This window comes from Aquarana catesbeiana, linkage group LG04 (genome assembly GCF_042186555.1).
Source record: "Aquarana catesbeiana isolate 2022-GZ linkage group LG04, ASM4218655v1, whole genome shotgun sequence".
NCBI classification, from domain to species: domain Eukaryota; kingdom Metazoa; phylum Chordata; class Amphibia; order Anura; family Ranidae; genus Aquarana; species Aquarana catesbeiana.
Window position 1 is genome coordinate 635,619,771 of NC_133327.1, and position 25,392 is coordinate 635,645,162.

The window sequence follows — 25,392 nt, forward strand, 5'->3', positions numbered from 1 at the left end:
TCTGGCTCCATGGCTGACGAGGCCCAGGAGGATCCGGGCCCATTCCAGCCTTATAATGCCTCCCCCAACTTTTGAGACAGCGAATTGGAGGGAGATGAATTTGTCGGTGCCTTTCGCCTTCACCCTGGTTTCTCCACTAATTAAGGTGGTCAAAGAGGCCCTCAAGTGGGAAGATCCTTCCACTCCTCTGGCTAAGCAGAGGAAGTTCTTCAAACATCTGGGGAAGGAACGTTTCAATTTTCCGCTTCTTTCTGAATAGAAGGATATTATTGATGAGGAGTGGAGCAAGGTAGATAAAAAGACTTCTATGTCAAGCAAAACTTCTAGATCATACCCCTTCAAGGCAGAGGAAGTGAAACATCTTAAAAACGCTCCCCTCGTAGACGCAGCACTGATGCGACTGGCTAAACACATCACTCTTCTCTTAGAATATGCTGTATCTTTCAAGGACAAGCTTGAAAGAAGAATAGACCAAGATCTCAAAAGAATTAACGGGTTATCTGGTATGGCTTGCAAACCCTCGCAGCCATGTCCAAGGCTATGGAGGCCTGGACAGAGAATGTAGACTCTGTACTCAGAGGTGTCTCAGAAGAACTGGCCAGGGGCTCGGCAGTTCAGGAATTGAAGCTGGCAACGGCCTTCCTGGGGGAAGCTTCAATCGACCTTATCCGCCTGTTGGCCCGGACTATGCTATCCTTGGTCACGGCTAACTGGGCCTTATGGTTGCGCCCTTGGCTTGCTGATTCAGCATCTAAGCAGGCCTGGTGTAGGATTCCTTCTGAAGGGCCCTCGTTGTTTGGTAACAGGCTGGATAGCGCTATAGCCCAAGCCACAGGTGGAAAGTCGGGCTTCCTTCCCCAGGATAGGCGTCTGTTTGGTCAGAAGATGCCCCAGCGCAGAAGACGCAGTACTGAGCGTTCAAGGGAAGCATGCTCCTACAGGCCCCAGGCCGGAATTTCAGAAGAAATTAGAGCAGAGGTTAGACTTCCTTCCAAAAATCTGCTAAGAGCCCGGCATTCAGTGGACAGGAGCCAGCTAAGTCATTTCGAGATTGGGCCCACCCAGGTGGGTCGGGTGGGGGCAGGCCTGATTCTCTTCTGGCACATCTGGGTGGCCTTGATCTCGGATTTCTGGACCATCAAGACAGTCTCCACAGGCCACACATGGTCCTTTGTCAGTACTCCTCCCCCCAGATTTATTTCCACCCTGCTACCATGGTCAGAAAAAAAGAAGCAGGTATTACTGCCCTATATGGATTCACTGATAGTACAGGGAGCCGCGGTGTCAGTTCCAAAAAACGAAGAGTTCCAGGGGGTATACTCCCCTCTCTTCCTTGTGCAGAAGAAAAATGGTTCATGGCGTCCGGTGATAGACTTAACTTACCCAAACAAGTTTACAATATCCGAAAGATTCAAAATGGAGACTTTGTCTACCATCTAACAAGTAGTGCAGCCAGGCGATTGGCTAATCTCAATCGATTTGAAAGATGCCTATTTTCATGTGCCTGTGGCAAAAGAATTCCACAAATACCTCTGATTCAGAGTCAGGCAAGAACATCTACAGTTCATCTGCCTCCCTTTTGGTCTGACAACCTCACCCCGAGTCTTTTCCAAAGTTCTTCTGGCCATGGTGGCCCTCATCAGAACAAAAGGGATACGCTTGTACTACTATCTCGACGACCTCCTGTTACTGTCCCAGGACAGGGAGTGGCTGTTGATCCACGGGAGCAAGTTATCTCCACTCTGTCCGAATTCGGGTGGCTCCTAAACTTGGAAAAAAGCCATCTGGAACCAGCCCAACGCCTAGTATACTTAGGGGCCCAGTTCGACATGGTGGAAAACACCATTTCTCTCTCACTGGACAAAATCCCAATCATTCGAGGGAGAATCTTATGGGCACTGAGCTCCTCACGCCTAAAGGTCTCATAGTGCCTAAGAATCATTGGCACGATGGTCTCTACGACCCCATGGTCAAATGGTCTCTGTTGTATGCCCTTTTCAAACAGGGTTCCTTCAACAATGGATTTCAGGGGATGTAAATCAGTCCATTCACATATCCTCAAATGACCATGTATCTTCTAATCTGAAGAAAAAATCTGATTTGTATCCTTCCCCTGGGACTAACCAAGGCATATCCACCTTCCTTAAACTATCAATCCAGGAAATTAGAGACATGGATGCAAACACAAAGTTTTCCGATAACCTAACTAATAAAGAAAAACTGGCCCTCAATACATTTAGCAAATAATCCTAATCTGGTCATTAAACCCTCAGATAAGGGTGGGAATATCGTACTAATGAACAATGATAATTATGTATCAATGTGTATGCAGATACTTAACAACACTGAATGGTATAGACCAATTAGACCTGAAATAATCACTGCATTTAACGAGGAATTTTATATCCTCATAGACAAAGCATTCAATAACAACATAATCTCTAATCAATTATGGAAATTTATTCGTACTCCTTTTCCCATTATCCCCACATTGTATTCCCTCCCCAAAATTCATAAAAACAACAAAGATCCCCCAGGAAGGCCGATCGTGTCGGGGAACGGATCCATCACTGAGAATCTCTCTAAAATGGTAGACAATCACTTAAGGCCCTTGGTATCTGCCTTACCATCCTATGTAAAAGATACAATTCATTTGCTTCAAATCATCGATGGCATCCAGGTAACTGACCAGACTATCCTGGTCTCCATCGATGTGGAAACACTGTATCGTTCAATTCCCCATGACAAAGGGCTAGCCTGTATTCAAAGAATCTTATCTCAAACCATTCCATCCCACAAACCATTCAACGAATTTGTACTTCTGGCACTTGATTTTATACTCCAACACAATGTGTTTAGCTTCCATGGCCAACACTTCCTCCAGGTAGAGGGCGTAGCCATGGGCACCTGTTGTGCCCCTGGCTACGCCAATCTGTACCTGACGGAATGGGAGAGAACTTTGGGAGAGGATGAGGATCTCTCTTTGTACCTGCGCCACATTAGGTTGTGGCGCAGGTACATCGACGACATCTTCATCCTATGGGAGGGACCAGGTAAAATACTGCATTCTTTGCTGGACACCTTAAACAAAAATGTATTCAATTTGACATTCACGATGGTCTACAACCATCATGCTCTAACATTCTTGGATATTGAAATATTTAAGGACTCCAACAACTATCTAGCCTGCAAACTCCACCACAAACCCACATCGGGAAACACAATTCTACATTCCAAAAGTTTTCATCCAAGACCGTTAATAAATTCCATCCCTTACAGTCAATTTTTGAGGGTTAAACGTAATTGCTCTGGCAACGACGATTTTCTCAGGGAAGCTAGATCCCTCAAAAACCGACTCCTAGACAGAGGCTACAGCCATAAATGTCTGAAAAAAGCTTTCAATAAAGCTGATGCCCGCGACAGACAAGATCTGTTAAGATCACCTAGCAGACCCACCTCCGCTCCGAATCCCTATACCAGGGTCATTACTACCTTTTCTAACGAACATGTGGAACTAAGACAGATTTTGTCCAAATATTGGCACTTCCTCACTAATGACCCAATAGTGGGTCCATTTGTTTCACCTGACCCCTTGGTCACCTTCCGGCGTAGTACGTCGGTGGGTGACCGTTTGGTCAAAAGTGAGTTTAGAGGTCTCACTCGGGGAGACCCCTGCAACATCCGGGGCACATTCCCGTGTGGATCTTGCGGGTATTGCCAATATATGAACAGCACCAAGAACCCACACCTTCCTAACGGCTGGATCTTTGCAGCCAAACATTATGCCAACTGTCAAACCACATTTGTCGTGTACTTGATACAGTGCGAGTGTGGTTGTTTTTATGTTGGCAAAACTATTCAGAAACTATGCAAACGTCTCTATCGCCATATATTGGCAATGAAGACAAAAAATCCAGATTTCCCGTGGGGACGACATATGGCTACAATTCACGACAAATCCATTCCTAAGATAACGGTTTTAGTATTGGATCGACTCCATCAGAATCCCAGAGGAGGGGACCTGAACAAATTGCTCCTCCAGCGGGAAATGAGGTGGATTTCCATTCTAAATGCCACCTTACCCCCAGGCCTTAATGAGATTCTGAGCTTCAAGCCCTTCCTCCAGGGATTCACCTCTGGGGGCTATGAGGGTGACATGTAGTGTGATCCCACGATCTGCCTGATCACCCCCGATTTCCCCCTCCTTTTTCTTGTCTTTCCTTCATATTTAGTTACATTTTTTCTTCCAGATCCCCTTACACAATAGTCGAGCTATAGGTTTTATATCTCTTGCTAGTTTTGTCAGTCTATATCATTATGTGGTTATAGCATATACTTTGTATAATATCTCTCAATTCATGCATATAGTTTGTAAAGCTTGACGATACAATGTACAATATGCTATCCGAGTATTGAATTTGATGTAACGAATGTATGCCACTATTTGTATATATGTTGTATAGGCAATGTTATGCAAATCTATTGCAGCTACTACTTCTTCTGATCTCCCACTGCGCAATGACCTTTTTCACACCACCAAATTGATTTATTTTTTTTATTATTGGGGTGGGTATTTGTGCTCAGGCATGCCCTGGGATTATTTTTCTTGCCTCTATTTGGTCCCCCGGCACGGGTAGGCCCCACGCATTACCATGTGTGGGGCCTTCCATTGGACGCCCGTGGATCCATCATGGCCCGCTGTCCGCGCATGCGCAGGGTTGCGGGTCCCTGGATCCGCAATACGTGCGTCCCTCCTTTCCGTGTCGGCGGCACTTCTAGCGTCTGACGTCATCGCGCTCACCGGCGCGGTGACGCTGGACGTCAATGCGCCGGGGGAACGAGCGATTGGGCAGCAATTTACCTCCTTTGCTGACACCAGTCGGCTGTTGGAGGTATGCAGACCAATCTGATGCGCTCATCCTATACGCCCACACTGTCCGGTCCTATCAGCTCCGCGACTGGGAGATCCCACGCCCTTCTGGGCGGGACTTTCTCCCAATCAGCTGGCACACAATTATGTTAAATGCAGGCTCTTCTGTTACACACCCTGCATCTTCTCATCCGAGCAGACGTCTTTTGAACCTGTATCCACAGAGTAAGTACATTGGCCATATACATATTTTGCTTTTATCTTGTTAATTGAATATACATATTTGTAATTTTCACTGCATTTGCCTTAAAAGCAGTTGCAGCAATATAGAATATATGCTCACTCATAACCCATTTACAATTTGTTATTTATATACTGGGCAACCATGCAACCAGTTAGTTTTTTACAACCTTCCCATTGACTTGCTGCCTTACATCCAGGAGCTTAGCTACAAGATGGCAAAAGTATATTTTACCTTTATTACCCTGTGGAACTTCAGTTCCTTTTAATTTGTATGCTACCCTTATGCAAATAGACCAGCTCTCACAGCCCCTATATTTGATATTGTACATTTTTCACATATAATCTATGCAGTTTATCCCTTAGTAAGTATAGTATATCTGACTATACGAATTACTATTTATACACTAGGACATTGCATCGATACCAGCTGGGCCGTTCCTTGTGGACCATTTTGGCCGGATATGCCCCACGGTTTAGCCTGCTACAGTGCTCCCACCCACACAAATGGTTGTGGAATAAATTATTTCAATGTGCTCTGTCAACATTACAAGTTCATGTATTGAGGTCTTCAAACTGCTTCAAAAGGACACCCCTTTTCCCTTTCTCTTCTTTGCAAGCTGGGAGATCAGAATTTGAAGTACTACCCTCTTTGATCTTTGTAAACAACTGTAACCGATACAAATCAGTAAGTCCCTTTTGATACTATATTATCACCCCTTTCGTCCTTTTCCTCCCCCCCCTTCTTTTTCCCCCTTTTTTTTCTTCTTTTCTTTTTCTTTCCTTTTTCCTTTCCCTCTCTTTCCCCCTCCTTCCTCTCAGCTTTCCCCCCCCCCTTTCTTTCCTCCCCTGTTCCTTCCTATTTCCCCCTTTTTCCCCCCTTCCCCCCCTTTCCCCCCCCCTCCCCCGTTTTCCCCTTCCCATTTTAGGTTCCAAGTTGTTCCCCTATTAACGCATGTCCACTATGGTTATTATAGCTATATTGTGGTTTAGTATACCTTTATTTTTCTATACACTCTACAGACTACTTATACAACTGCACAGGAAATCCCTGAAGAAGGAATTTACATCCTAAACATTCCGAAACATGTTGTATTTTTCCATATGCAATATTCATATATGTGCTCTTCACCCTTAGTACTTGTATGTTATTGATCAAGTGCAGCCAATGTATACTTAATTGTTTTAATATTTTCTATTTTTGATATATACTTGAATAAAGAACAAAATATTTTACTATATACCCTATTGCTTCTTACCTACATTTACTCCTATACCCCTTATCTTCCCTCCACCCCGAAAAATCCCCAGGGTCCTGTTTTTTGACATATTTTCAGTGATGAGGAACAGTCTCTTCTGGTGGCTCCAGCGCAGAAATCTGCTCACCTGTCACTCCATTGCCCCTGTCTCATGGGTCACGGTCACGACCGATGCCAGCGGAGCCCTTTGCAGGTCAGAGCTTGCTCAAGGCAAGTGGGATGTCCGTCTTCACAACCCAGGCATAAAACGTCCTGGAACTGTGGGCAGCCTGGTGTGCCCTCCAATCTTTCACTCATCTTCTCAAAGGGGAGTCAATTTTACTGAAAATGGACAACACCACAGTGGTCTCCTATATGAAAAGGTAAGGAGGCATCCGGAGTGCCACCCTGCTCCAAGAAGTTGAGCCCATCATGTCCTGGGCACAGAAAAACCTGGCCAACATTTCAGCGGTTTTCGTCGCCGGAGTTCAGAACTTCCTGTCTCGCACACAGTTGGAAAACAACGAGTGGTCTCTTCATGTGCAGACGTTCAAATGGATTCTGTCTTTGGGAGTCAATCCCGAAGTGGACCTATTTGCATCCCCCTGCAACTTCAAGATCAAGAAGTATTACACGCGGGACCGTTTCAGCCAGGCCTTCGGAGGGGATGCTCTGTTGGGTCAGTGGAACTTCAACAGGGCATACGCCTTTCCCCCGCTCCCGATCATTTTGAAGTTTCTTCAGAGACTCCAAACGGAAGCGGACGAAGTGGTGGTGATAGCACCTTACAGGCCGAACAGGCCATGGTTTCTCCTCCTGATCCAGCTCAGCTTCCGGGACCCACTGCCTCTCCCTCTCAGGCCGGACCTTCCCTCTCAGGGGGCAGTCCTGCACACTTGTCTGGCGATATTGAGACTGATGGTCTCTTGAGAGGGAGAGGCTGGAATCTCTCTGGTGCGCTTCAAGAATGAATTCCACCCTCATGAGCTTGAGAAGGGCAAGCACCAATAAGGTTTATGTGAGAATATGGGCTAAGTTCGTAGGATTCTCATCTTCTACGGCAGATCGTTCAGAGATCCAGTAGTTCAGGATATCCTGAGTTTCCTCCAATCCGGCCTAGATCTGTCTCTATCCATCAGCTCCCTAGGGTCCAAGTCTCAGCCTTGTGGGCCTTCTCTGGAACATCATGGGCCGTTCATCCTCTAATGCGGCAGTTCTTCCGTGGAGCAGCAGGACTTAGGCCCCAAAGAAGACCGAGATTCCCTAAATGGGATCTTACCCTTGTTCTTGACTCACTGTCTGACTCCAGTACCTCGGCCGCTCCGCTTTCTGTCCGCTTTCTGCAAAGGTTGCCTTCCTAGTTACCATCACTTCGGCCAAAAGGGTTTCTGAGATCAGGTCCTTGGGTCATGAAGAACCATTTCTGACTTTCTTCCCGGACCGAGTGGTCCTCATTCCTATGCTCTGCTCAAACCTGAAAGTCACCTCAGTGTTCCATGAAAACCGAGAAATTGCCCTATCTACATTTAGGGCCCAAGGGTTCACTGAAGCACATCCTCTGGATGTAAGTGAATAACTGAAGGAATACCTACAAGCTACTTCCTCCTTTAGACGCTCTGACTAACTGTATAGAGCCTGCGTTTGTGAACTTTGGTTTAAGAGTCCTGCCAGACGGGTTAAATGACATTTTTTTTCTTTGATCAGCATACCCACCCGTGTGGACCCTCTAGTTATTTCCCACACGTAGGCTGCCATGAAGTCTGTCAGGAAAACTGAAAATTTATTATCAAATAGTTTCCGTAATTTTCCTTTCCTGATGGACTCCATGGGAGACAGAGGTCCCACCCCTTGGTCTAGAGTTGGCTAATTATGAAACGCAGTCTCTAGCGGTAAGCTCAAATTTAGGTGGATTAACCCACACGTAGGCTGCCATGGAGTCCATCAGGAAAGAAAAATTACGGTATGTATTTGATAATACATTTTCCGTTTTTCCACCACTAGATCTAGTCAGTCTGTTGGGGTAATTGATGTCCAGTATCATTCAATCTGCTTCCCCTGAGCGTAGGCTGTTCAGACCCACCATCAGCCTGTAATTGGACAGTGCAAGAGAAACAGCACAGTGATTAGTTAATCTCTCTCTGCTTTAGCCTCCTATCAACATGCTGCCTGTCACCACATGAACTGACTCTTGCGCTGCTTCTTCTTCTCCCATTATGAGCTTCAATCAATAGGTTGATATCAAGTAAAATTCAGATACTTGCGCTTCTAGCATTAAAAAAATCTAACGATGTATTAACGAATAGACATGTGCCGTTTGTTTTGTTCCGAATTAAAATTCGGACGAATTTTCATTATTCGGAAATTTGGATGTATCCAAATTTCTGAATTAGAATAGTACCAAATTTGAACATATCCGAAATAACTAAAAAAAAATTTGGACAAATAGTTTTCGAATAGTTTTCGAATTCGAATTCCAAAACTTTTCGAATTCAAATAGTTTTCCAATTTTCAAAGAGAATAAAATAGTATACAAAAAAAGGGAATAGAATAGAAAAATAAAACTAAATTATTTTTTTTCTTTTCTATTCCTTTATTTTCTATTCTATTTTATTCTTTTTGTAAATTGGAAAACTATTCGAAAACTTTCAATTTGAAAACGAAAAAACTAATTAATGTTAATAACAAATTGAAACAAAACAAAACGAATTTTTCCATTCTGCACATGTCTATTAATGAATATAGATTTGCATTAGTGTCTTGGGAAACCTCAGTGTATGTGTGTCCACTGCCTATAGCAAAATGAATGTTAGCTGACACTGCAAAAAGGCAAATTATGTGCGCACTGAAAATTCTTTTTGCATTCCCTTTAAGGTACACATACCAGCTGGAAGCCAGAACAGAAGCAGGAGGCTCCATCAGTGATCTCTATGTTATAGAAACTCCCATGCACACCCCGGACCAAATTCCTATTCCGTACAATATCACTGTGCTTGGGCCACGATCAATCTTTGTGGCATGGGATCTTCCAGGTAAAAGATTTCATATAATACACATCACATAATCTGTACAGGAGATAACAATTAATTTTGCAGCAATGTGTAAACTCAACATTGACCACTGGTTAAGTGGTTGGTTAGCCCATGACAGGTATCTCAATGTTGCGTGAAGACTGAAAGGTTTAAAATGAAATGCTAGTTTTGGTAATTATTTGAAATTTGTAATACCTTGTAAACCTGGTGAATTAAAAAATAACTGCAATACTGACCTCCTATTCCAGGTCTGGTTGCTTTTCTTCTTCTAGGTTTAACCAGGTGACCACCAGTGTTCATAAACCCACTTCCTGTGGACCCAGGCTGTCCATGACATGCACCTGGGGCACATCATTATGTACCCTTGACTCTTGTATTCTTAAACTAAACAGCACTCATTACGGGAGCATTTTCTTAGTCCAGGAGTAAGGCATGCCCACCGCTGCCATCGAGGAGGAAAAGAAAATACCCATGACATCACCTTAACAGCAGGGAGACTGCAGGAATAGGTATGTATTGGGTATTTTTAAAATATATTAATCCAAGGAAGCTTCAGGAAAGTTAGGAAACTAAAACTCCGCCTTAACCATCATTCTACTTACAATATTTAGTCAGTAACTCTGGTAATAAGATTTTTCTGTTCTTTCACTTTATGTTTATTCGAGAGAGTAGAAAAAGAAAAGTCCAAAAGGACAAGAAAACTGGAGTAAGAAGAAGGAAAGAAAGGAGGGAAGAGGAAGCAGGGGAATGAGGGAAGGGAAAAGAAAGGAGAGGAACGAGATTAGAAGGAAGAGGAGGGAAAACCCTGTCTTATTTCTCCTCCTGAAGGCCTATCAGACATGCATTAGACTCAACTCTACCTTTCATGTATCAAAAAAGAAAAACAGGATGTGATTGGGAAGAGTGAAAAATTGTCTAACCAGGGCTGCCAGGCTCACAGATATTGATTGTGTGTATCATTAAGAACCGCCATCAACGCTTTGATTATAAGCTTACCGTGTAGTCTATTCTTAACCTCCTCAAAACGAAGCACCGGCGTTTTCCACAATCTCAGTATGGTTTGTTTAGTAGCCATAAAAATAAGTGTAATGAATGTATGCTCCCGGTGCAAGTTATTTGGTATTGGTTTGCACAGGAGGGCTTCCCATGGGTTTTTCCGTAAATTAACATGAAGGACCATATTGTCCATCATGTACAACCAAATTCACAGCCTTTTGACTTTTGGACAGGTCCAACAAATATGCTTCATATCTCCTGGTCCGAACACCCCCTAAAAGCAGGTAGACGGGTATTTCGGTAGACACCTAGCAATCCTCTCTGGGGTGTAGTATTTGTATGTTACCAGTACATTACAGGAAGATTTGTGGAGTGTTTCCCATATCTTGTTCCATTCCTCAAGGGGCTTGGAAGTTGCAAGGCTCTGTTCCCACCACAAAAAATAGATCGGCGTCTGAGAAGTGGAGTTGCCCAGGATAGAAGAGTATTTTAAAGAAACCAGGACACAGGTTGTCGAATTAGAACAACACCTAGACTCAAACGCCGTCAGAGGTGAGGGCCAAGTCAGGTAACAAGATTTTTATGTCTGACTTCTACTCATCTTTTCCAGCTATTACTCATGATCACTGCCTTCATGTAGCATTGGAGTGCTTTTGGAGGGCAACCTGGTGGGAGATCTCCCCATTTGCGGCACAAAAATTCTGGGGGATTAGCAGAACAGGGGCACTCCTACTAGATGGGCAATATTTGGGCCCAAATGGATTAAAGTGTTTCTGAAGGCAAGTGAAGGGATTTTAGCGTGGTAAGTGGCCACACTAGTGAGATTCACCCTCCCTCTGCTGATGACCATTGTCACCAGCAATGAAAGTCAGAGAAAATAAAATGTAGAAGGAAAATCTTCTATGGGGTAAAGGGGACAATTGTTTCAATAACATTGGCCTAAGAGAGGATTAACCCTTCCTTTGGAAAGATCTCCTCTCGCTTCCTATTGTGTTTTAATGTAGAACTAAAGTCTGCAAATACTCACCTCCACTCCAGCAATGCTACTTCAGTGAGCTTCCTCGCCAGCACCGACAAGTTCTCCCTGGATTCTTCCAGTTGGCAGGTCTTCAGTCATTTTGATTATCTTGATTGGCCAACCAGGTAATGATGTAACTCCCAAGCATGCACTTGGGAGTTCATTCCAGCACAGAGTTGTGCAGAGAATGTACAGTAAGCCACTCATGTGCAGCTCAGTGTACATTGTGAAGAAGATTGCGAGCAGGCAGGTTTGTTTGTTTTATTGCAAAAGAGGTAGCATGTCTCTTCTGCAATAGAGAGCTGCCTGGTTGTGATTTTTTTTATTTGTTCACTTTAGATCCTCATTAAGACAGGAGGGGGCGCCACATTTCCCCAAAGGGACACAGACACAAAAACAAAAGCCCAAACTTTTTTTTATTTTTACTGACCAAGAAACAAAATACTGGTCTGACTTTACTGGTACAGAAGAGACCACACTTAAAATAAAATTAATTACCAACTTTATTCAATAAGTCATTAAAACTCATACTGGATCAGTCTAAAATCTGCATATACATTAATTTATTCCTCCTTAATATAGTAAAATAATATCCAGTTTCTACCACCCTCCTGGCATATTTGGTTAATAAATATATGTCCTCAATGACAATGGCCAAGTGGTAACAGATCCTTCCCGTTTAACACATTTCTCAAACAGCTTCTTCAGGACCACATTAGGATCTCAACGAGGAGGTAATGACATTTAACCAATCATTAAAAAAAGAATCCTATTAAAAAATATAAAATGTAAATACATAATCTAGAACAATACATATATACAGTGTGTATATGAAATAAATAATACATATAACAATATCTGCACCTCTATCAACTAGTTGAAACAAGCCATCAAATTGAAAGGGAACAACCTCTGGGGGCAGACACTGGGACCTAACAAGTGAAGCTAATACACCGGCAGTGGGAAGATATCTCAATCAATGGGGACCAAACTAAGTATAGATTGTAAATCAACTACTCAACAGATATCCATTTAATCAAACCTTAAAGTGGTTTAAACACTCTCATTTACCCAGTGAAGTGTTTTGCTTCAGGTGATACACAGAAATTAACCAAATCCATCTAAATAAGTGTAGCACTGACCCCTAGGGGACTGTTTGGAATTACCTGCTCATCTGCACTGCTATAATTTGGTGAACATTTCAACCCACTTGACACTCTGGGTTCAGACATCCTGGTACTGCTGCAAGGTAATGAATCAGACAACTCTGTGTATTTAGATTCTGATAGTATTTAATTGAATCAACTGCAAAGGAAGGTACACAAGAAGGAGGGAATAAATCTGCTGAGCCTTGGGTCGACAGTGACAGCTCAGCAAAATAATTCCTCCGAAAGTCAAAACAAGATAATAACAGATATGCAGGAAGTTAAAACACTTCCTTTGAAAGGTAATACTTTCTCCCTTTAGATGAATGTAACCAAACTGACTAGACTGGCTCACTAAAAGAGGTTACCTGGCGGTACTACAACAGCTCTAGTAATGAAATATCAGGCCTAGAGATGATAGTACAAGGGGCCTTGTGTAACTCTAACTTTAATGTTCTCATTGCAGATCTCATGTTCTTCAGCGATATGTCGGAGCTCGTTTTTTGTAATCCAATTAGCTGTAGGGAGATGTACTAGGTTCCTTGTAGAAAGTGAAGTTAAAGCGTTTAAGCACTGCGTGCAGCTAAACTCAGAAAAGTGTTCGTAAAGTGGATGTGCCTGATGCAACATGTCCCAGTGATACCGTGACATGCAGATAAAAGTGTGATGCCTTCCGAACAGCTTCTGGTGTAGCGATGCTTCTACAGCGAATCAGGCGCTTTGATCTTTCTTTTGCAGCTTCACACACTGATTGACTGGTCACTGAACTGGTGCGGGAAGGATGTCGGATGGCAACCAGTGGAGCTAAACTCTTTTGGCATGGGTGGGCAGATGTTACACTGTGTGGTAGGCCAAGACTTCTCTTTCTCCGCACGGAGAGGTCCGTATCGTGTCAGGCCCAGGAGGAAGAGAGGCAGAGAGTGACGGGCGGGTCTCTGGCTTCTTTTATAGCTCCTCCCAGCAATCCCTCTGATGGTAGCAAAGATCTCTGGGATATGTGGTCCAGATGCATGGACAGGCAGAACAGTTATCAGTCTGGTGAACTACCCATCCCATAGTTCCCTTAACTGGACTCACAAATATTATGTCATTTAATAGCACTGGGCAATAAAGGACATGCAATGCATAAATACACCGGAGGATTCCTGTACTTTGGAATTGTAGTCCACATTGCTACATCAGTTTTACTTGTTTATCTGCAGTCAATTCTTCCCTACATCCATTCAAAAGTGCAGATTTGTGATAAAATTCTTCTGCATCTGTGAGGAGCAGAGAGGAGGGGGTGGAGAGCTGCAGTCACAGTGTGTGAGAGCTGATTGGAGGAAAGGGAAACACCCCCCTCCCAACACCGCAAAGGAACGAAGGAACATTGGGATGAGGGAAAAATTGGTGGTTATTGGCTGCCTCAAAGTCCCATGGGGGATACCTATATAAGGAACATGCAGAGCTGTGTTTTGAATACACAAGCTGTGTGCTGAAGTCCCTCCCTTTCACAAATGTATCTCATGTGTCGAGAAAACTTCTTAGAAAAGACTCATGCTAATAACAGAGGAACGAAGCACCAGAGAGAAACGACACAGAGCTTTGGAGATAGACAAGTAAACACTACAGATATATGTGCTTTGTTCAGATTTCATGACTGAGGTTTACAACCACTTTAACCACTTTGCTTTTTTATGTGAGGAGTTACAAGCCCTTTAAAGAGGACATAAACTTCCTCTGCTGACTTTTACCTATAGGTAAGCCTACAATAAGGCTTACATATAGGTAAGTGTAAATATCTCCTAAACGGGTACAGTTTAGGAGATATTTACATTACATGCAGCCAGTGACATCACTGGCGCATGCGCTCTGAATGAATGGCTGCTCATGTCGATCCTTCCGAGCCCTGTGCCCTGAAAGGCGGCTCCCATGTGCATGCGCGGGAGTGACTTTATCGCGGCTCTGGCCAATCTGAGCGCCGGAGCCCGCGAACCCGAAAGCAAGACAGGTAAAAATGTAAGCAGCTGCTGCGCTGACATTGCGGCACTGGAACAGTCTTGTTATAAGGTATGTTTCCCATAATGTGCTAGTATGCGATGCATACTAGCACATTATGACTTTACCCTGCAGGAAGGAAAAAAAATACATCGAGCGGTATACAACCGCTTTAAGGGGGTTTTTTTTGCTGTCTATATCCCCTTTAGTTATATTCACTATATCTCTATGTCCTGGTAACCACTGTCTGCCTCCCCATTACTTAAATGCACTTTATTTGTCCTAGTGACCACTGTAACTAGGAGGGAAGATCCATTTTGTTTACTTCTTTTTCACCTCTAGATGTATTTGGCGGCCAGCGTTATTCAGTATATTTCCCCTGAGCCCAGGCTGACATTAACCCACCCACAGCCTGTGACTGAACAATGAAGGAGAAGTAGCACAGTGATAAACACATCATAAATAATCTTGAAAGCAGAAATTAGGCAAAAAATAAGATAAAAATTAATAGCCCATTAAAAGATAAACTATCGACACTAGATTTTGCTGTAATATTGAGCTTTCATCTAGAGATTTCCCATGCAGTATTTTTTTTTCCACAACTAGATGTCCCCAGTTTGATGCCCAGCATCATTCAACCCACTTAACTTGAGCCCTGATTGTCCTGGACTTGCTCCCAGCCAGTGACTGGACAGTGAAAGGAGAAGCAGCACAGTGATGAGCTCATCTCTCTGTTACTCTGCTCTCTCCTTCTATCCATATGCTTCTTGTCAGTGCACTGATTGGCTTCTTGTGCTGCTTCTTACTCTGATATTGCAGCCCTGCTGTGCAGTGATCTCAGTAGAATGATACCAGGTTACATATAGGTACCTGCATTTAAAAACAATAATTAAATGATGTATTAAGGATTACAGAGCTACATTAAAGTGGTTGTAAAGTCTAAACATTTTTTACCTTAATGCATTCCTTGCATTAAAGTGGAGTTCCGCCCCCCCTCCAAAAATTAAAAGTCAGCAGCTACACATACTGTAGCTGCTGACTTTTAATATTAGGACACTTACCTGTCCTGGAATCCAGCGATGTTGGCTCCTCAGCCAATGTTTCAGTCGGCTGTCGGGGTGCTGCCGCCGCCATTTCCGGTGAGGGAACCCGGCAGTGAAGCCTTGCGGCTTCACAGCTGGTCCCCTACTGCGCATGCGCTCTCTTACTCTCTTAAAACGCGCTGCATCCTCTTACTGGCAAGGGCAGCAGGGGAAGGATGAGGAGGGAGGCCGAAGTTCTGACGTACCTTGTCGTGGCAAGGTCCGAAGGAAATGGGGACAGGATACTTGTCAAAAACAGGTACCCGCTCCCATAAAAAGGTGCCAAATGTGGCACCGGAGGGGGGGGGATCAGATAAGCGGAAGTTCCACTTTTGGGTCCAACTCCGCTTTAAGGTAAAAAATGTTTAGGTGTCAGTATCCCCCTCTAACCCCCTCTTTTACTTACCTGAGCCCTCATTTGATCCAGCGCGGTGCACATCTGCAGATCTTTTCTTCCCTCACTTACGGGTCTTTGCTGGCTTTGCTGCGGCACCATTGGCTCCCAGTGCTGTCAATCAAAACCAGTGACGTGGGAGCGGGGGGGCGGGGCTGTCAATGGACACAGCAGCGGGGGGGGGCTCGGGTGTGAGCACGAACAAGTGCCCTCATGGGAAGCGGATTCCCATGGGGGCACTGGACAGACGGGAGGGGCCAGGAGCGCTGTCGGGGGACCCGAAAAGAGGGGGCTCGTGGCCGCTCTGTGTGATTCCATTGCACACAGTAGGTAAGTATAAACCTGTTTGTTATTTTAAAAAAAAAAATGTACCTTTACAATCACTTTAATGTGTGTGTTTTCTATCTGCCTAGAGTTCAGCGTTAAAAATGGCTATAAAACATTATGGTTTCAATTTTTACCATAACTAGTTGCTGCATATATTCATGGTTCTGAAGATACTATATGTTGTAGTAAATATAAATAAAGCAAATAATCACCTTCAATATGACACCAAGATAACAGACAGAATGCATTTTATTCCCCAATCACTGAAAAGCCGGTGCAGGGTATAATTTTCTAAATTGAATTTTCTACTGATAACATAAACAAATGCAGAAATATTGCAATCTAATACACAGGCTAACACATGCTTATAGAATAATCCCCAAGATATCCTAAGCAGCCCTGTTTTTAATATTAAATGATGGGATAGATGTGTATTCCCATCCAAGCACAAACTTTAATTGAGAGTGACATCTGAAATGTACATTTTATTACAAAGGTTTTATTATGTCTCTCTACTGTGTATTGTAATGATTTGACATCATGTGTCATGGTACAATAGAATATTGTGCTGTATGTAATGTGTATATAGGCAACTCAAGAACATTTCCCATCTTGAACTCTAAATTACAATAAAATAAAACATTTAGACCCCTTTCACACTAATACCCTGTACACACGGTCGGATTTTCCGATGGAAAAAGTGCGATCGGATTGTGTTGTCGAAAATTCCGATCGTGTGTGGGCTCCATCGGACCTTTTCCGTCGGAATTTCCGACACACAAAGTTTGAGAGCAGGATATAAAATTTTCCCACAACAAAATCCGATTGTTTAAATTCCGATCGTGTGTAGACAAATCCGACGCACAAAGTGCCACACATGCTCAGAATAAATTAAGAGACGAAAGCTATTGGCTACTGCCCCGTTTATAGTCTCGACGTACGTGTTCAGAACGATCTGATTTTTCGACAACTTTGTGTGTATGCAAGACAAGTTTGGCCCAAAATCCGTCGGAAAAATCCGATGGATTTTGTTGTCAAAAGGTCCGATCAATGTTTGATCGTGTGTACAGGGCATAAGGCGCTTTTCAGGCGCTTTCATGCTAAAAAAAAAGCGCCTGAAAAGCTCACGGAAACTTATTTCCATTAAAATGAATGAATGCTTTCACAGTGGGGTGGTGCGGTGAAAAAACGCCCCTCTCCATTGAAATGAATGGAAAGCTCTTTAAAAGCGCCTGACAAGCTCTTCAAAAGCGCTCAGTATTTTACTGGCAGTTTAGAAGCGCGTCAGTGTGAAAGGGGCCTAAAATACATTTTTCAGTCTGACATAAGCACAGTTTTTTTGTTTTTCGGAGTCCCCCGTAACAAGTTTTATTACCTGTTGATTCCGCCAGGAGATCCATTATATTAAAATTCCTTTACCAGGTTGGCAACACTGTTCATTTTGCACTAAAAATCGCACAGCAATGTAGTCACCCTGATACAAACAAATAGGCCGCACCTCCACAGTTTTTTTCTTCATCCAACAAGCTTTATTGCAAGTAGTGCAAACTCACAAAGTCAACATGTGGCACATTGCTCACCACTGAACCCACTCCTATTTCCTGATGCATTTCCCCCCAGTAGGGACTTTGACATGCAGGTCATGAGGAGCGTTGCCACCCTGTGGACAGGATAGTCCAAGACCGACATGTTCTTTTTAATGGACTTGAATTTGGAGCTCTAGTTTTCATAAAAAATGAAAAGACACATATGTTAAAAATAAAAGGAGGAGAGAGAAGCACCAAGCCAATCCTTTAAACAGCTTAGGAATTTATTCAGTATATAAGTATAAAACAACACTCAAAACTTGCGTGAAAAATGTTGGAGCACTTGCAGAGTGCTAGAGCGGGTGGGAGCTTCCACGTTCAGTGTCACAGGAGCACAGGAGGACCGCCGGAAAGTCTCTATTGAGGAACCCACGAGCGCTGTGTGTTAGCCACAACTGGAGCCTTGATAAGTCTCATGGAGACGTCGGCTGTGTAACTCTAGGTGGGAGTGGTCCAGGGCTGTCAAACTGGGGAGCCGCCCACACGCTGTCTGGCCAATCAGAACGTGTTTCAAAGGCACGGCCTCGCCTTCATCAGCTCTGTTAAAATAAAAAGCAGCTTTGTCTCCAGTACTTTCTCTCTGGTGCTGTCCCTTACAGAAAATCCTCTCTGATAGACAAACGCACATCAGAATTTTTTGTTTTGTTTCGGATGGATCCGTTTATTGAAGAATTTTTTTTATCGTTATGTTGACCCAATTTGTTTTGTATCCTCTGCATTAATTTCGTACATTTGATGGTCTCGGTGGATTCGAAAAATTTTGCAGTTTTTTTTGTAAGAATGCTATATATTCTATATAGTATCAAACTGGACAGATTCGAATCAGAAGGATTCAATATTTTCAGACGCTAGATTAACCCACCAAGAGAAATGGCATGAGCTGATTGGACAATATTGACTGGCGTCATGTGCATCTAAACGAACTAATGAAATGAAATTCATATCCATTTGTTATCTAAATTCAAAAATGTAATTCATTTCCCCATGGGATAGGACTAGTATCGCATCATGTGATGCCATTTGAATGAAACAAATGCATTCATTCATTTAACTTTTTTCCAGATCCATTGACATTTGTTACTATGAAAAAACTCAGAAAAACTAATTGAAACGAAACACACGTCTATTCTCTGTGATCTAGCACTGTTCATCTTCTAGGTTGAATGATGCCCATTATAATCCAACCCACTTCCTGTGGGCTCAGGCTGTCATGGATACACCCCTTGGAAGACATAATCCTGGGCTCACAGTACCCCTGAACTGAGTTATGTGTCATGACATGAGCGTCATGGTAAGAGACAAGACTGCCCACTTCTGCTGCCAAGGAAGAGGAGGAAGGACACATGATGTCACCAAACCAGCTTAAATTAAGGATATTTTTTTTAAGTGGCACATTGCGGTGGTGGAAATTGGGGGGGGGGTTCAATGCCAGGCTTTTCACCTGAGAAGTCGATTATTCCTACAGGCAATGATGAGTATTCTCGCTGCCACCTAGCTGCAGGAGCCCACCTTGAGTAAACTGCAGCATCGGATGATGATGGAGTTTATCTAGACGAATGGCGCCACTGCTCCTACCCCTTCCCCAGTGTTCAGGTCTAGTGATAAAAAACTCAGGTTTAAGCACCTGGAGAATGTCACCTGGAGAAGGTCACATGCTCCCCCATATATTTAAGCCTTACTCCATTGGAGCAACAAAGCAAGTATTTCTAAAGAGAGTTAGGATGGTAGGTACCGTCACTTTGCTCTGAATTGGCAGATGACAGTGTCTCTGTCATTTTTTTTTCTTGCAATAGCTTTTTGTTTACTGTTGTACAACTGGTCCAGTCTTGTGAACTTTTCATGGTCTGCATGACTGGAAGGCAAAGTTATCTTTTTTGTTTAAAAGTATTTACACAAAAAGTTGCCTTTCCCTTCCAGAAAACTGGTAGGTTTCCCTCCATATGTGCTCTTCATTGTCAGAGAGCCCTGGTTACTCAAAGTACAATAGCCCATAGTAATATGAATCCTGTAAAAGACTTACTCAAAAACATAAGGGAGGAACCCTGGTTTCTCTGACTCGCAAGCTTACGGGGAGCCGGGGTAGTAGGGTGGTAGTCATGTCCTTCATGTTACTCTCCTCGGGTGCCAAGCAAGGAGCATGCCTCCCCACTTCAAGGGGACAGAACCCAGAGAAAACACCCCCCCCCCTCCCCTAGGGATCTCAGTATTCAGTGTTTTTGGTATTAGGACAACAAAAACCACACTCTCACACTATATAATAGTTTGCTCACCATTTCCTCTTCATCCTAGAATCTGTCAGTAAAGTAGAAAACCTTAATCACGTCCAGTAGTCAACGCCCCTCCAGCCTGTTCTTAGAGTCCACCCATCTAAACCATACCTTCCTAAATTTTTTGGGAGCCCCTCTGGCCTCATAGGTCATCCTATACATCATCACATCCGCACTGACAAGCTTTATCCACATTCAGCAGTTCCCCATGAATCCACCTCCAATGAGTTTCCTTACTCCAAAATACAGGATCCTAAGGAAAAATTTTGTATGCACATTCATCTCCTCCTGGTGAAAGACCCCCAGAAGGCAACATAAGGGAGAACATATATTAGGCAGGTCAAATTTATCTGAAATAAATTCAGATACCTGAGACCACAATGGTCTAACTTTTGTGCATTCCCACACCATATGGAGGAAGGTGCCTTCTGCCCCCATACATTTATGACAATATGCAGAGTCCCTTCTACGCATTCGATAAAGTCTAGTTGGCGTATAGTATAGCTGGTGAAGGTAACGAAATTGAATCATTTTATCCGTGGAAGAGACAGAGAGACCTTTATTACCCTTGGTTACCACTTGTATCTTCACACTGTATTAACTCACACTGTGTTTACTGATGTCTTAATACCCCAATGTGCTAAGCTGACCCGAACTGTGGACTATGGGTGCCGGTTACTTGCACTACACCTCTTGGGTAATTTCAGACTAGGCGAAGACAACATTTTAAAAGCTTTACCTGAACAACGTGGCAAAACCTTTCCCTAAACTAGTCCCTAACTCAGGCTTGTGGCTGCCCCAGCATATCTACACAGGATAGAGTCCATATCTGGCTGAATCCATGATGCCAGTATACAGGATTGGCATCTTCAGGGCAGACTGCAGGTCCTAGCAATCCCCCTAGGCTGTAGCAGGGTCCAGAGGACAGATGTGCATTAGCTGGCACTCCGGTCTTGGCATATTCAGAAGGTCAATAGAACAGAGTCTGGCAACCGCAGACTTTCGGTAACTTGTTGCATGCTCGGCCCCTCTTGCACACTCTGAATCGACTCCTGTCCCATTTTTTTTACAGCACAAGACCAGTGCATTGGACCCTAGGAAAGCCCACCAAGAAAGAACCGGGAAACACAATTAACACTAACCCTCCCAACTGGGGCAACATAAAACTCTACCTGTCTACAGGCTTACTAGTTCTCAGGTAGTGTTGAGTGTTGTCAGCACTCCTTAGCATGCAATCCAGAAATCAGAGAATGGCTGCTTCCTTTTGAGGCTTTCCATACAGGTAGATAGTAGATGATAGATGACAGACATATGATAATAATCCCCCCAAAAAAAGGAATCAGCTTCTATACTTTACAGAACTTTGCACACATCTTTGTTCTTTTGGCTGGCTCCCCTATTTTAAAGTTCTTTATGGGAAATAACTAATATTCAGCACTCTACAATAGAAGCAACACTAGAGTATTTTTTTTCTTTCTACCAAACCGTTTCACGTTAATTATTCAGCTTCTTGGCTCTCTGACAAATTGTACTTCAGTTATTGCAGATGAAAACATTTATTGAGACATGTGTCCCAGATTCTCACCCGCAGAAGCTGTGAAATATCAACTATTTATTTGTTCGGATAATAATGAATTTCTGATTGCATTGTAAGTTCATAAATGTTAAATAAACTATCAGCGTCGAGTTGTAAATTATGAAAGGCCGCTGTGCCGAGAATATAAACGCACTCGGCTTCTTGTTCTTTAGCGAACATGAAAATCTGTTTTGGCAGCTTGTCATTAGACTCATGGTAACTTTGACATCGAATAACAAAACTGCCATTTGCACTTAAGATAAATCTGTTCCCTCGCTCTTTCCTCCACGTTTTCACACGCCTGGGTAGAATTGTAACCACAAAGTGAAGTATTGCTGGAAAATTTACATTCATTCTTGCATATGTTAGAAGATGTTCTGCCATGCCTGTTGGTCGTGACATCACATCACCAAACCCGTGACCAAGACTTGCCCTATATGATTTTGAGGTTCCTACTGGCTCCTGTTTAAATGGTATTCAATGTAGTTTGTTTTTTGGCAAGATTTTCCTATTATAGTGGGGGAGTTGTTTGGGGCCTACTAAAAATAGTTGTGAACTGTTAAGATATGGTTACAGCATGGTGGAGCCTCTGTTTGGAAAGATTGTGAAATTTTTTTTTTTTTGTAGTGTAAAAGGCTTATTATAATCTTTTCTCATAACAAGAGTTATAAACGATCTTGATTATAAGCATTGTGTAGCAGGGAGCTGGCTATGTTACCTGAAGTATCAGAAGACACTCTGCAACATTGTTTCAGTGAGACTGTTTCCCTCTAGTGCCAGCTAAGTCTCTGTGTCATCCCATCCTGTCAGGTGAGTGATTACCACCAAGCATACAGGGAATTGTGGTCTCAGGACTCAAGTTTCACATTCAGATTAACCTGTACGGAACTACAAGAGCCAGCATGCTCTGGAGAAAAAGGAACTAGAGACTCCATTTTGCTGATCTGAGGAGATTTCTCAGACTAAACGAGGCAGAGGAAGAAATTAGACCAAGGGGAGAGGGTGTGCCTCCCAGGTCAATCCACCGCGGGATTTTAGGCATCCACAGCCAGTCGGGACATCCAGCCTGTCAGAGGGGGATTCCAGGTGCATATCCAGACTCACCTGCACTGACAGTGTGAAGAATTCCAGTGTGAGGTGACCAGTCGGGTCACCAGAAGAGCCTGCCTGTTCCAGGACGTTCATTTGGGCCTTGACCGCAGGATTGGGTGAGAGGGCTTTTGCCCATTTGCAGGAAACAAGGACACTGCACACAGATAGAGTTGTATGGACACTGTATACAGACATCATTGCTCTTAGTAACCTTGCTGATACCTGTAGTGCCGCAGGACACAAGGCTATTCAGACACAGAGACACTGTATACAGACGCCATTTTCCTTTCACCTTGCTGAGGAAGATCCTACATTCTTTACTTGATAATCCGGGCCAGTTGTGTTGTTTGGCCCTGCTGTTCAGGAGTTTAAGTACACCAATGAGAGTGGCTAGCTGAAGATACAAAGCCTCATCTTTCTTTAAATGGACTGAAGCTACTAGTGCCATATGGGCCCGCACACACCTACTCAGGGCTCTGTATATGCAGTGGGGCAGTTTATCTGGGAAGTTATGCTAATAAATATTGATTTGAATACAGTGTTTGTAGTTGAGCCTGTGGCGTCAGGAGACAGAAGAGAGGAGGTCTGACATAAAGAGGGTCTTCTGCTCTGCCTCCTGCCTGGAGACACATTTGAGTAGAGGTAACCAATCCAATATAAAGTGTCATATTGTGATTTATTTTCCAAGTAAGTGTGCCTCTGCTTTTGGGGTTATTCTCAAGTTTGGAATCCCCTGAAAGCAGCCGTAATATAGTATTGAGTTATATTGCTCTTAATTTCAGTTATTGCTCTCCAGTTGATTACCTAAATATATGTATACTGTTACTGTTTGTTACTGTCCCACAGAAATATTGCAGTAAAGACAATTTCTGTGTTTGATCATAATGTGTGTTTCTCATTGGTCCTTGCATTTACACTGTTATTGGGGTTAAGAGGCAGAGTACGGAACCAACTATACTTAGGCGGCTCCTCTGGGGGTAGCGCTACACCTGCATAACTGTATTCTGTAGTCCTTGATTTGGATGTGGGAAGTGCTGCAGTCTAGACTCTGTAATGAGCTTTGGAGTTTCCATTAAACTGCAAAGACTTATGCAAGAGCAGATCAAGGAGGGTTTGCTCGTCGACAAATTGAACCCTCACACAGAATATGTCCACTAAAGTATTTATCATATCTACCAATCTTGGAATATCAAAATCAGGGACACCCAAATGTAGGAAGTACTGTATATGTGTTGGCAAAAAGTTGGCAAGGCTACATTGCTCTAAATATTGGGCGCGGCCTAAAGGGGTATGCCTTGACTTAAATCGTAAATGTCTTAATGTCAATAGGAGGCAAAAGTGTCCCAAAATTAGTGGGAGGCATACTTTAGTGGTGGAATACAAAAAAAAAAAAAACTTGGGGTGGGTATGGCATGGAATATAGGTCCATGATTGAGCAGTACGTATTAATTTATTTTGAGCAAGCAGTAATATCACTCTAAAACACGCCCTCATTCACCTCTGTATTGATAGGCATTGCGGAGAGCTTAATCATCAGAATTTCCAGTGATTAGGTTTACAGCCTGCTCTACCAATGTAATTGCATGCTCTACAAATTTAATCACAGTGTTTAAAGTGTTTGTAAAGGTGTAAAGGTTGAAGGTTTTTACCTTAATGCATTCCCAGCTCCCCTCCCTCCTTATACTTACCTGAGCCCGATCTTTAACCAGGATTGTGCTTGAGAGCAGCGGCTCTCTCTGCTCTCTCTCTTCTCACTGGACATGGAGGCAGCAGCGTGAGCCATTTGCTCCTTGACAGCCTTTGAGGGGAGAACAGGGCCGAGTAGGGCTGTGTGTGTCTATGGATACATTCAGAGCTGCTCAAGATCAAGCTCAAAAGGGGTGCCCCCATAACAAGTGTCTTGCTATGGGGGAATTTATGCAGGAAAGAGTCAGGAGCGCTAGCGGGGGATTCCAGAAGAGAAGGATAGGAGCTGCTCTGTGCAAAACCCTTGTACAGAGCAGGTAAGTATATCATGTTTGTTAAAAAAAAATAGGTTTACAATCACTCTAATATCACAGTCTACAAGCCAACATTTATAAATCTGCTGGTAAACAGGTGCTTAATCTCCTTGGGTCCCGGCAGCTTAGTTAGATGGGGCTGTTTTATCTCTTTTATTTTCATTACTCCAAGTTAACATTATCACTTTGACCTTTTTCCAGGTCTGTATGATCCCAGTATTCCTTTGGAGTTTAACATTTTGCTGAGTACTGAAGGAGGCACTGGTCAGCTTAACCCTGCTGGAGAGAAACTCTTTCTTATTCTGGAGGACCTTATCCCAGGAACATCACTTTTCATCCGACTACAAGCTTGTCAGAATGGTAACACAGCATGTTACACCTTCCGGACCAAAGTCGTAGCTCTGCAGTAGTTTTATTGTTAATAACTTTATATAGACTCTGCCTCAGGCAGTGATATTATCTACAGCCTTTGCCTTAAAACTGAACTCCAGGCCACCAGCTAACTACACAGATAAATTTCACATATAGAGGCTGTTTCATCTGATAAAGGATTTG

General features: G+C 43.3%; 1 protein-coding gene across 1 annotated transcript in view; it reads left to right on the forward strand.

Moving 5' to 3' along the window:
• USH2A (usherin) overlaps nucleotides 1-25,392 on the forward strand; it is a 1,400,924-nt gene that overhangs the window by 1,132,447 nt on the left and 243,085 nt on the right. Inside the window, exons 59-60 of the mRNA XM_073628975.1 lie at nucleotides 9,220-9,377; nucleotides 25,039-25,197. Of these exons, the coding sequence (XP_073485076.1) occupies nucleotides 9,220-9,377; nucleotides 25,039-25,197 (317 nt within the window). The remainder of the gene's footprint in view (nucleotides 1-9,219; nucleotides 9,378-25,038; nucleotides 25,198-25,392) is intronic.